This window comes from Lepisosteus oculatus, chromosome 10 (assembly GCF_040954835.1).
Source record: "Lepisosteus oculatus isolate fLepOcu1 chromosome 10, fLepOcu1.hap2, whole genome shotgun sequence".
Classification (NCBI taxonomy): Eukaryota; Metazoa; Chordata; class Actinopteri; order Semionotiformes; family Lepisosteidae; genus Lepisosteus; species Lepisosteus oculatus.
In genome coordinates, this window is record NC_090705.1 from 30,059,364 (window position 1) to 30,071,549 (window position 12,186).

Genomic DNA, 12,186 nt, shown 5'->3' on the forward strand with positions numbered 1-12,186 from the left:
ATCTTTCAAGAGGTTTTCTGTATGGTTTTCTTTGGGATATGATGCCAAATACCGTAGAAAAGAAACACGAAACAAATTAAAAGCACAAAATCGCAATTAATAACAAGAACCGTGTTTTATTCTGCATATTTTTTGGGAAAAAAACACTGGGCTTTGCAACCTCACACGTGAATGCTTTGAGTACTTTATAGGTGACTGCCGTAGTAGAAACCGAACAACACTAATTAACTAACACTAATTGCATTGCAAAGCCTTGCAGAACTGCTATGTGACGTGGCGGATGAGGGGCGGATGCGCTTGTGTGACGTAAGGTGAGGGGCGGAAGTGCTCGTGTGTGTGTTTTGGTTCTAAAGGGGGAAGTTGCGAGAAAAAAAGAAAGGAGGAGACGTGATCTGGTCCGGTGAAAATATACGTATTTTTACAGCTTCAAGAAACTGTATTTTAAACATTTCTGTACAAGCCCCCTGTGTTGGAAGGTCGTGAAAATACATATTCTTCTGTCCATCAGGTAAAGTGATCAAGTTGTTGAATCATCGGTGTTCGTTGATAGTGGGGAACACAAACAGGCCCTAGGTCTGGGGAAGAGCCTTTTTGTTAGTTTTCCTAAATTGTTAACAAGAATTTGCGGTTTGTATTGTTTATGGATTTTTAATCATTATATGTAGAGGTGTAAGGTAATGTCACCTTCTATTTTTAATACGCAATTAAATCTTGATTAATTGATTGCAGAAGAGGAAATGTATATTTGATTTTCCCAAACTAGTGTTATCCAAAATGGCGTCTTCCTTCTGCATTTTAAGAAACAAAACGAAAGGGGTTGGAAAACAATACATTTTTAAACTCATCTGATTTTGCTTCTTTAAGCCTTTATTTTTGTCGAGAGTCACCCGACGTAGCAGAGCGTTAGAACTGGATACATAGTTTGTACCGGAAGAGTTTTATTTCTCGGCGTGATACTGGGGTATTCCACTCAAACAGCATGTATAAATTATGGAAAGTAATCTCAATATAATCACATTTTTTTCCATTAGACGTAACACGTTGGCAGACTTCGATTGCCTTGACATGATCAGATATTCTGTGTAGTTTGCTAATAATTGGAAGTAAGCATCCAACACCGTTTTTGCGGTGTATCTGTATCATTACCTTCGACAACATGATGCGTTGCTTCTGTTAGTGTTGTTTTCTAAATAGCATTTTAATAGTTTTAAGGTACATAACGTGGATATCAGTTTCTTCAAAAAGTGATCACCTGCTTAACAAGGGTGCGTCTGTTTTCTTACAGCTGTGTACACAGACAGTGACTTCAAACGTCACAGGCCTAACCTATGTCTTATTTACTTGCTGTCGCTATCCTAGTCCAGGCGATTGTAAATTCATAAGTCCCCGAATAGAGGATAATAAAATAATTTCTGTAATGCACATTCATCTTAACCAGGAAAACCAAACCAAGGTGCAGAGGACACCAACACTCAAATACTGTACCATGGAAGCAAGTCGCTTTTCCGTTCCCAGAATAAATCAGAGTTGGGTTTATACCGTGTTTTGGTCTCCCGAGGGTAGACTTCATTATTGCATTTATATCTTTCATGGTTTTCTGAATAGTTTCATGAAGTGGTGTCTATATGTTATGTTTAAATACGAAAAATGTGCTTTGAAAGCGGATGCTGTGTTTGTAACGGTAATGGCAATATTGATCTGTTGATTTTCAGATTAGTAAATAGTTCTCCATGATAATTTGTTTGGTCTTTGTTTTAAGTGCTATTATAATGTTGCTTATGTTTTAATTAATGCACTTTTGTTGACCTAATTAAATTATAGCCATGCTATTTCAATGTGCATCTGATTTTTGTTTTACAGAAATGTTGCAAGAATTCAGCTTACTACAGTTTGATGTCAGTTCCTTAATTTTGTCTTATCCAGAAATGACCTTTTCATTACCTAAATCATGTCCTTTAATTTATAGAATGTTATAGGCTTTAATCTGAATAACACTAGAAATCTATAAAATATAAGCGATTGTATAGGCCAGTAACTGCATGTCTACGGTTCTTTAAGGCTGATGTATTCAGTATATAGAATCAACATTAATGTTTAAAAATAAAGGTGATTTAGGATCTGTGTTAATTATGTAATAATTTCAGAAATTAATGTCTGTAATACTTCATATGTTCACTATTCAAGTCCTATGCAACAGAATAATATTGTATATTGTTTATAACATTATCAGGGATTCACAAGAGATGGTACAGACTTAATATGCTGAAAAGTAAGCAAAAATGAAGGTTAGATTACATTAGTTTTTAGCAAATAAAACATTTCTTTAAGGGTTTGCTGGAGTGAAGACACGGGATAGAAGTGCAAACATTACATACCCCAACTGTAGACTTAATTTTCTCAAGAATCTTCAGAATTGCTGGTAATGTTTGAAGTTGAAAACATCCTTTAACTGTAGCAGCCAGATTCATACAGTAGAGACAAGGACATGTCAGAGTTCTTCACTGCTTATCATGCCTTTATCGTCCCTGGTTTTTATTGTTGTCATGTCTTTATTCACAGTTTTATAACCGAGAAGACAAGGAGGACAGTGGTCAAACAAGAGTCCAGAGCAGGAGACTGGTGTTTAGGTCATGGCAAGTCGAGGAGGTGCAACAAGACCCAATGGACCAAATGCCGGCAATAAGATTTGCCAGTTTAAGCTAGTGCTTCTTGGAGAGTCTGCTGTGGGGAAGTCCAGTTTAGTGCTGCGCTTTGTGAAAGGGCAGTTTCATGAGTTTCAAGAGAGTACAATAGGAGGTAAGTAGAGAAAAGGTACTTCAGTGAATCTGAACCGAAGCTGTTTTTTTTTAATTAATAGGATGTCTGTTTGAGTTCTTGATTTATTTGTGGTTGGTAGTGGATGTTACTCTGGTATGTTTTGAAGTTAAATCCCTGGTTCAAGAAACTGTTGGAAGAGATTCTTGGATCCTTTGGCTACTAACTATCAAACGGGCTAGATACGCTGAATGACCATCTGTCCCTTGTAACCATTCTTTTGTTCTTAATGTGCTCTGTTGTGGCCGTTGGAGTTAAAAGAATCTAGGAGTTCACTCTTCCTTTAAGATGGTAAATGCATGCTGTGATTATCTGTACAAAACATGTCATCATTGCTTTTTCTTGTGTGTTTATCCTTTTAACTGTAGCTGCTTTCCTGACGCAGACTGTGTGTCTGGATGACACAACAGTGAAGTTTGAAATCTGGGACACTGCTGGACAAGAGCGTTACCACAGTTTAGCACCAATGTACTACAGAGGCGCACAGGCTGCTATAGTTGTATATGACATTACAAATGAAGTAAGTGTGAAAAACAGTGCAAAATTATGAAATAAATAGAATTTTAGCACGATTTAAAAAATTCTAATCTTTTGTGGAATCTTGGTGATTGGTGTAAATCCTGCAGCAATTTTAGGATTGCTTTCACATTAGATGGTAAAGAAACTTATCACTTATATTAATTTAGGTGCACCCCTCAAGAATGAATCTTTGGGAATCAGAAACTACAGTACACCAATCTTGGATTCATAAAAGAGTGTCCAGTATGTAATAGGTTCTTTAAATTTAAAAGCGAACTTACCTCTTAAAGCTGTTTTCTTCCACTTTTGACAAGCAGTTTGCCCTCTGGACTAATGAACTTCAGCAAGACTATTATTATTTGTGTTCTCGCGTGTAATAATCAGATGTTTTTGACCGAGTCTGGGCTTCTGTGATTCAGCAACAGCTTCACCACATTTTTCTCAGTAAAATAATGATTCAGAATGTTTCAAACTTTGTACTTTTATTATTTTCAGGAGTCATTTGCACGAGCAAAAAACTGGGTAAAAGAGCTTCAAAGACAAGCAAGTCCTAATATTGTAATAGCACTGGCTGGCAACAAAGCTGATCTTGCTAACAAGAGAGCAGTTGACTTCCAGGTATGGTTGAGTTTTAAGAGTATTTTTCTTGTTTTATCATTTGATTCTAAGATGTGAAGTAAAATTTGTCTTAATCTGCATGTGTACTTTTTAGACACATTTTGCACATAAGATATTGATGTGTTAATTTTTTTTGCTCAAGTTTCATTCATACTAATGCTTCAAAATAAAAATAGGGCTTATTTGGTACAAGTATCATTTTTTCCATCAATTCACTTTAAACTTTGATTCGCCTTGATCGAATTTCAGTGGATCCGAATTATTTTTATTTATTTTGAATTTATGTGAAAAAAACAGACAGTAGTCAGAACATTACCATGTGTTTGCTGGAACTTGTAAATGTAACCAGACTAGTTGGAAAACAAATATTTAGTGTACTCAACAAACAATTTATTGTGTTTATTAAGCCATTCTTTAATTTATAAAAAGATTAAGGATGAGACACTACATACTGAAAAGCATTACCTGGAGATTTTAGTTTTTCTTTTCCCACATATTGCCTATTCATGTCAGTTCAGAGCTGTTTTGCAAAGCTTTGCCATTTCCCTGCATCTCTGGTATTGTCACAGCTTTAATGGATGTGATATTTAAAATAACTCTTTTAAGTAATCACTATAAAAAAATAAATGACATGCATACCTATTTTTAGTAACACATCCAGAGTTCCTTGTTATTGTTCTAGGGTCAAATCATAATGCTGCTCTCTTATCAGAGTAGGACTGTTTTCATTTTCCGCTAAAACCTAAAATATCAGCAGAGTCCTTTCCTACCTAATATTCCTCAGTTTAGACATGCTGTTGATGTCATCTGCATAAAAATAATCAAACATGACATTACTTTTTGTGAGAGTGCAATATAATGGTTCTGAAATTGAATGAATACTGCTGTTAGCTAACAATAGTGTCTGCTTTATTCTTTTCAGTGCTGCAGTAATGCAGAATTCTACCTTATATCATTAGTTATTTGGATTTGTTTTATAGGATGCACAGTCATATGCAGATGACAACAGCCTGCTGTTCATGGAAACATCAGCAAAGACTTCAATGAATGTAAATGAAATATTCATGGCAATAGGTATGTTTAAAGAATTGATTAAGACCATTTGAAAACAAAATAAGCCAAGACAGCATAGCTTGTTCAGAATATGTTGAGAATGTTAAGAAGAAAATAGAATGTTACCTTTAAAATGTAAATTGATACACCCTTTACTGTGACCAACAATATTTACTATTGTTATTGAATAGATGGCTTTCACTATTTAAAGTAAATGATTAAGGAATAGATTGTAACAGAGTGAATTGGAGTTGATGAAAAATCATCTGTAAACTATTCTTTTAAAGATGCAGTGGGGGACCTCATCTAACCCCTTTATGTGTGTTGTGAAGGAGTGTTCAGTTTAAGAAATTGGCTGTAAATCTTGTTTAATATTTTTATTAGGAAAAGACAGTTGTTTTTCTTAGAATCTGCACCCATTTTGAATCAGCAGTTGTTAATCTACTTTGTGTCACAACTGTGAAGCCCTTACCAGCCACATGGTGGGTGGAACCACACAGGAGTCAAAGATATTTGTGTTCTTAAAAATTAGATTCTTATGCAGCTGATGTGATTTAAGCATAATGGGGAAAAAAATATAACAGCTAGTGTGGACCATATCACAGTGTTGATATACAACATTAGAAGTGGCCTATGTATTTATTGTATTGCATTATTACATTTGAACAATTTAGTACTTTACATATTTTATTATACCACAGTCCTACAGCATTTCAAGTTATCTGAAATGTTAACTTTTCGAAAGGTTATAAGGATGTTTTATGTTCTATTTAACTTAAAAAAATTCTTCGTTTTAGGATTTCTTTGCTGTTATCTGTAAACATTTAGTTGCTATTGTGAAATTATAATGAGGTTGTAAACCCAGGTGGCAGAAACCAAGAATCCTACAAGTTTTAATATGTTAAATAGTAAATGGGATAAATAAGCATTTCTTGTATTAGCAGCATAAGGAAATAGATCAAAATGCCAATTAAAACACATTGCAGAACATTTCTTACGATATTTGTAATGCAGGGATTTAAGTACATTTAGTCTTGTACTTAACTAGGAACCTTATCTCCGAGAACCACTGACCATTTCACCTGACTCATTAGTTGAAGTCAGGTGCACTCTGTTTGGTGCTGCTCTAGAGAAAATGTTAACAAGCACTTTGTACAAGACTTAATGAACAAAAGATCCTTCACTTAACACTGTGTACTTGTTTACCCTTAAGAAAATAGAAACAATGGGAAAAATTGGCATAAAAGCAACAAGACATTTTGAGTCACTTTATAATCCTTTTCTCAGAATATCTAATTTTTGGTTGTTAAAACTTGATTTTTTTTTTAACATATCTCTAAAGCTTCAGAAACAAGTAAATGTGTTTAATTGTTTTTTGTGCTTGTTTACCTTACTTTTTTGCTGTTTAATTTCCTGTAACAAGTGAAAAGCAGTGCCTTGTGATATTGAAGTTTCTGGTTTTGTTTTGCAGCAAAAAGGTTGCCCAAAAATGAACCACAGAGTGCAGGAGCAAACAGTGGAAGAAACCGAGGAGTAGATCTTACCGAGACCACCCAGCAAAGCAAGAGCCAGTGCTGTAGTAACTAACGTTATTACAGATTGCATCTCAAAGAAGTTACTTCCTAACTCTGAATAACAAAGGAATCAGGGGTGCTTAATTGTTCAAACATCATGCCCCCAAATAGCTAAAAGACTCTGTATAGCTGCATTTCTAATACAAAGTTTATTTTATGTTTTTTTGAACTTTTATTTTTAAAATGTACTTCAAAATTATGGATGCATGTATCACTACAAGGCCTAAACCTAAAGTTTTAACGTTATTCAGCGACAAAATCAGAAAGAAATTACCTTTAAAGCTGAAAAGGACCTGTCTGGCAAAGAAGGTTATAAGTTCCCCTTCGCTTTGGTAGGCACAATTCATGATGCCTTGATGTAATGGTCCCAATGGAGTTCTGCGGTGTTGGACTTGGATCTTACATTTTTGTATACATGGCTTCCCAAGAAACTATATAGTAGCGCTAGAACCATGTTTTCCACTCCTAGGCTTATGAGCCATGTCTGCTTCTAGCTGTTCTAGTGGCATTGTGCAATTATTTACAGTATTTATGCAGTGAATAGTTTCTGCAAGGACCCTCAATAATGATGCATTCCTCCTTTCAGTTGTTGCGATATGCAAACCAATTTGCAGTACAGTCTGGCAGCAAGTCTTTATTGCAATGGCCCCTTAAACTGCCCAGTGGGTCGATTTTTAGTAAATGAAAATCTAGTGTATCTTTTTGAGAAAAGAGAATAGGAAGGTCTGCTTACGTTCGTTTTAATAGTTTGTATGTGAACACAAACCTGACCAGTCTGGTAAATTCTGTTTGTTTCGGTTACATGATTTATCCTTTGAAAGGAAAACAAAAAATTGTCATTTTTCCTAACTATTCTTGATTTGTTTTCAGCACACCTCAAGATATTAGGAGAACCAATTACTTCAGCAGGTCTTTTGAAGTCGTTTGTCATGCCTTGCACTAACAATGCTCATCGATACTTCTTGTCATTATTACAGCTGGTGTGTTATAAATAATATACTGTAAATAGGGTGTTGCAATGTAGTCTACTTTTCAGTATACAACTTACTGGACTAATGCTTGCTAGGGAGTTGTTTAGATAATCATACAAACTGTACAGTAACTGAAATGGTTCTATTAAGGGTTCGGAGTTTTTCCACAAATGGTTAAATTATAATCAGTGGTGATCTTTATAAATGTATGTAGTGTTATTAACAAAATGAACTTGCATTTCCTTAGTGGTTTGTCTTGTACTTTCTCATTTCTCTGTTTATATTTTTAACATTTCTTTCGCATTGCACTAAATATTTTAGTGGTAAGACAATGATGCCCCATACGATATTATACCTAGTAGAAACTGAAATCAGCTATGTTGGAATCATAATTCTGCTTAAGCAAGACGGGTAACTGAACTGATAAGTAGCTGGCAGTCATTTTTAACAACAGAAATGTAATAATGTAACTCAATAATGGTTAAGGACTGATCAGTTCTAATGTTCAGGTACTAGATTATGAATAAATAAGTTAATAAACAGGGATATATTGTATACTTATTGCTGTGAATATTAAATGCAGCTCACATCTAAATGCAAGCAATTTACCATATTGTTTAATTCCTAAATAAAAATTAATTTGGTCATGCTATACTGATTGAATAATGGAACAGTGACAGTTCTCAAATGGTCTCAAATCTGTCCCAGACAGTTTATTCACTGAAGAAAGTGTTTGTGCCATACATCATTTTATTGCAGTGGTGTTGAATATTATAAGCCTTTTTATACATTTTTTATACATCTAATCCAGGCAGAAGTACTGTTATCACTGATAAGTTTTCCTTTGCCCCTGAATTTACTGCTGTTTCAACAATTTTTTTACTAATGGAAACTGCCAAGTTTTCATAGTCTGTCTTGGTTTTGAAATGCTTTTCAGTTTTAGTCCTTACACAATTTGAGGGTTTTTCTGTTTGGAAGCAGTCTTGTGTTTCTTTGCCCAAAGTCCCACTTTCATCTGTTTTGTTCTCGAGTTGTGCCTGATTTGGTGTCCTTTCTCTGTCTTGGTTTGGGTTGCAAGGTGTTTCCGCTAGAGAAGAAAAATCCATGGCAATTGCTGCAACATCATCTTCATCCAAGACATCCCAAATCCCACTTGTAGCTAAAATCATTGCCTGAAAAGTGTCATCTATTGGTAAAGATACAGAATATGGCACAGGAATGACTGACTTCTTCAGTTGCAGGTCCCCGTGATGACCAAGCCCACGGGTTGCACTCATCAGACCTTCTACAAGTCCGTGCTGCTTGTTTACACTTATTTTCCCGCCAGCTTTCAGAACACGTCTTCTTTCCTTTGGGTTGGAAGTACTGTGGTCTTTTGTCAGCCGATGTCCTTTCCCATTCTTGCACAAAACTGCATGTGTGTTGCCTAACATCACAAACTTCATTAAATTTTTCATAAAAGCTATTCAAACTTGTACACGCCATGTTAATTTTAATCAGGCACTATGGGTGCATTATGAATTCCTTTGGTGTTCTATTTACAGACTCTAAAGTCTGAAGGTTTATTGTACTACTCACTACAATTTAAAGGGCTTTATGCACGCAGTTGAAACCCTAGCTTGACCTCTTGCCCTATGATCCTGTAAGAAGTAAGGCCATATCGCCCTACAGCTTACAACTGGCAACCCACTGAAGGTAAGCAGGTGAGAGCCTGGTCAGTACCTGGATGAGAGACCCCCTGGGAAAAACTAAAAGATTGTTGCTGGAAGTGGTGTTACTGGGGTCAGTAGGGCGCTCAGCCTGTAGCCTGTGTGGGCCCTAGTGCCCCAGTATAGTGATGGGGACACTAAACTGTAAAAAGGTGCCCTCCTTCAGATGAGACGTAAAACTGAGGTCCTGACTCTTTCTGGTCATTAAAAATCCCTCTCTTGAAAAGAGCAGGGGTGTAACCCTGTTGTCCTGGCCAAATTTCCCATCGGCCTTTACCAAGTATGGCTTCCTAATAATCCCCATCTATGAATTGGCTTCATCGCTCTTTTCAACTCCCCACTGAGAGCTGATGTATGGTGAGCGTACCGGCGTGATATCAACACTATCATCATCCAGGTGGATGCTGCACATTGGCGGTGGAGGAGGAGAGTCCCCATTACGTGTAAAGTGCTTTGAGTGGAGTGTCCAGAAAAGCGCTATTTAAGTGTAAGCAATTAGTGTTACTATAGGTAAGAGAATGGAATTCTCTACAATTGTTTGAATTAGCCACACTGCCCATGTTTTAAGCTAAAACATTTGCTTTTTGCCATAGCAAATTACTTGATGTTGTGTTAATTGCTGTACTTAATATTGGCATAGTATGTCAGAGGCCAGGTTAATGCTCATTAAAAGTCTATCAATTGCATAACATGAAAAACATACTTACCACAATTGGCAATGTGTATTTTTCCCATAGTATTTTTTTGATCTTGTGATGTAAAATGATTTCTGTTTTTGCAGCCTCCTGCTTGGTGCAGTTCTGCATTTTTTCTGTCTTGCATTGGGCCTTCAATTAAGCAAATTAAGGCTGTACATCCACTCCACCGAATCTTAGAAGTTTCATTTCGACCCAAGCCTAGAATCCGGTCCATTTTGCGAAAAGCCTTGGCAAAGGCCATATGCACTCTTTCGTCATGACTCAAGTCTTCCACTTGCAAATATGAAAAAGGTGGTATTTGATCTGCATTGCTTTTGCAGTCTTCTTGAAATATTGTTTCAAAGCTTTCCAATAAGTTAATATCCTCTCCAGTTAAGGAATATGTTGATAAACATTTTGAAAGTTGTTCAAGAACAATGACTGGGAGTTCTTTAGAAGTTATATCAGCTGCATATCTACCATGAAACCCGTCACAAAGGCCTATTATGAAGTATGCACCTTTATCACTTCCATAGCGCTCAATGAATATAGACATGTCTTCCATTTCTTGTTTCCATACAGCGTTTTTATCTTCACATGATGCTACAGCTTTAATTACAGGATGATTTACTTTGAATGTAGTCACACAACATCCCGTTTTGTGTTTGTAGTTAATTGCGTCAGTGGAATCTTCTGTCGTACAGGCTTGCTTTACATTTTTATTTGAAGAAGTGACATGAGCTTTAAAAGTTAACTCGTGATTTTTTTCCACAGCTACAGGTATACCTTCTTTTGTCTTATTAGAAGTACCTTCTTTTAGAATGTGTTTATCTTCATCAAATGATCTGCTCTGGTCCTGCGAGTGATGTATGCTAGGGATTGGTACAAAATGGTACATTATTGACAGCTTTTTACTTTTTCAGATCACTATAGAAGTTGTATTTTGTCGAACAGTGTTTTTATACATTATCTCTCTAGGTGGCTTACACTCTTAGCAGTGAACATTAAGCCCTCCACCAACAATCTCCAACTAAATAAAATCAAGAAATGACATACCTTAGCTTTAAATCGGTTTCCATGAAGAGAGCTGTGAAATATTTCAGCCAGGCTTTACCTTAAAGTTGAGGCAACATAAGCTGTTTACAAGTTGTACCATGGAAACTGTGACCTTGGAAACTAAAGTTACTGTGACCAGAAAATTAAGGGTAGGCCCCAGCTTGAATCATGAATATGCAATTACAGTAGGTAAATCCCTTTTCCATGTTAAGCTTCAGTGTTCTTTTTCAATAATTTAGTAGTTTGATTTTCACTTTCATAGTTTATGTGCTAAAGAATGTATTTAAATGTACTTCAATTCACAGGGCTTGGTAATTTTCTTTGCATACTTAAAGCAAATAAGTTTTAATGCAATTATTTTCTTTTAAAAAAGTTTGTAGGATGGTTTATTTATTCAAAGCTTCAAAAGTACTGGGTTTGTCCAAATAATTTTGCTGTTTTGGTATCCACAAAACATCCTTCATCACTGTGTTCTGCAGAGAACCAAATTACATTACAAATGTGAAACATGAAATGCAGCCTGAACATGTGTCAAATAAATCTCAAATAGCAAGTCATTTGTCATGGACAAAAAACAAATTGTGTGGCCTTTTACATAAACTGTATGGCTTCTTTAAATAGTAATGAGTCAACTATTATTCTTTCATCTCATTGAAAACAAAGCAAGCCGGTTACTCAACAAAATGTAATTGCTTTGAAATATTTGAATGCACTTCCACCTTATTGGGCACAAGTGTGTAATAGTGCTTAGGGTCTCAAACTCCAGATGGAGAGGTTGTAGGTTTAAATCTTTGGTGGGAAGCTGCTGTTGTAATCTTGAGCAAGGTACTTAAATTGTTCCTGTAGATGCCCTGATGTATAAATGGATCCTCTACAGCTCAGTGGAAATGAATTGGATCAATAGGAAATAAAAAAGTTTTGAAGTGACTTAGCTGGTTAAATAATTAAATTAAATTGTCCTTTAGACCTGCAATTTATAATGTAAGTTACCAAAATAAAATAATTTGTGAATCCCTTTACTTTGACCTTTAAGAGATGAAGGATCTCATATGACTGATTAAACACCCAGGAGCAATGCCAATGCTGACAGGCATGAATATCATTAGTGCTGACAGTTTCAGTGGTATGATTTGTATACATATATTAAATACCCAGTGAGCATTCTCAGAAATACTATGCTCACTTTCTGTAGTGG

General features: G+C 35.8%; 2 protein-coding genes across 4 annotated transcripts; one reads left to right on the forward strand and one right to left on the reverse strand.

The window, feature by feature from the left end:
• Positions 1-324: 324 nt before the first annotated feature.
• Positions 325-8,201, forward strand: LOC102696266 (ras-related protein Rab-5A). Of its 2 annotated transcripts, none has more exons than XM_006635761.3 (6): positions 325-508; positions 2,560-2,796; positions 3,183-3,334; positions 3,829-3,951; positions 4,932-5,025; positions 6,476-8,201. In XM_006635761.3, exons 2-6 carry the CDS (start codon positions 2,631-2,633, stop codon positions 6,589-6,591), a joined length of 651 nt encoding a protein of 216 aa, XP_006635824.1. In that variant the 5' UTR covers positions 325-508; positions 2,560-2,630; the 3' UTR covers positions 6,592-8,201. The 2 variants fall into 2 exon arrangements, with proteins under 2 accessions (XP_006635824.1, XP_069051171.1); XM_069195070.1 differs by lacking the exon at positions 325-508 and adding an exon at positions 1,873-1,895.
• Positions 8,202-8,237: 36 nt separating this feature from the next.
• On the reverse strand, positions 8,238-11,081 carry LOC102690484 (protein phosphatase 2C-like domain-containing protein 1). Of its 2 annotated transcripts, XM_015357437.2 has the most exons (3): positions 10,992-11,081; positions 9,966-10,807; positions 8,238-8,975 (listed from the first exon to the last, which is right to left on the reverse strand). In XM_015357437.2, exons 1-3 carry the CDS (start codon positions 11,012-11,014, stop codon positions 8,344-8,346), a joined length of 1,497 nt encoding a protein of 498 aa, XP_015212923.2. In that variant the 5' UTR covers positions 11,015-11,081; the 3' UTR covers positions 8,238-8,343. The 2 variants fall into 2 exon arrangements, with proteins under 2 accessions (XP_015212923.2, XP_015212921.2); XM_015357435.2 differs by lacking the exon at positions 10,992-11,081 and having other exon boundaries at positions 9,966-10,902.
• Positions 11,082-12,186: the final 1,105 nt, after the last annotated feature.

Bases quoted from the DNA above. Each gene is read 5' to 3' on its own strand.
- LOC102690484 (XM_015357435.2), bottom strand. From the start codon at position 10,833: ATGTACCATTTTGTACCAATCCCTAGCATACATCACTCGCAGGACCAG. The intron at 8,976-9,965 runs GTAAGTATGTTT...TTGTGATGTTAG, and splicing joins AATACACATTGCCAATTGTG to GCAACACACATGCAGTTTTG.
- LOC102696266 (XM_006635761.3), top strand. From the start codon at position 2,631: ATGGCAAGTCGAGGAGGTGCAACAAGACCCAATGGACCAAATGCCGGC. The intron at 3,335-3,828 runs GTAAGTGTGAAA...TATTATTTTCAG, and splicing joins TATATGACATTACAAATGAA to GAGTCATTTGCACGAGCAAA. The intron at 5,026-6,475 runs GTATGTTTAAAG...TTTGTTTTGCAG, and splicing joins TGAAATATTCATGGCAATAG to CAAAAAGGTTGCCCAAAAAT.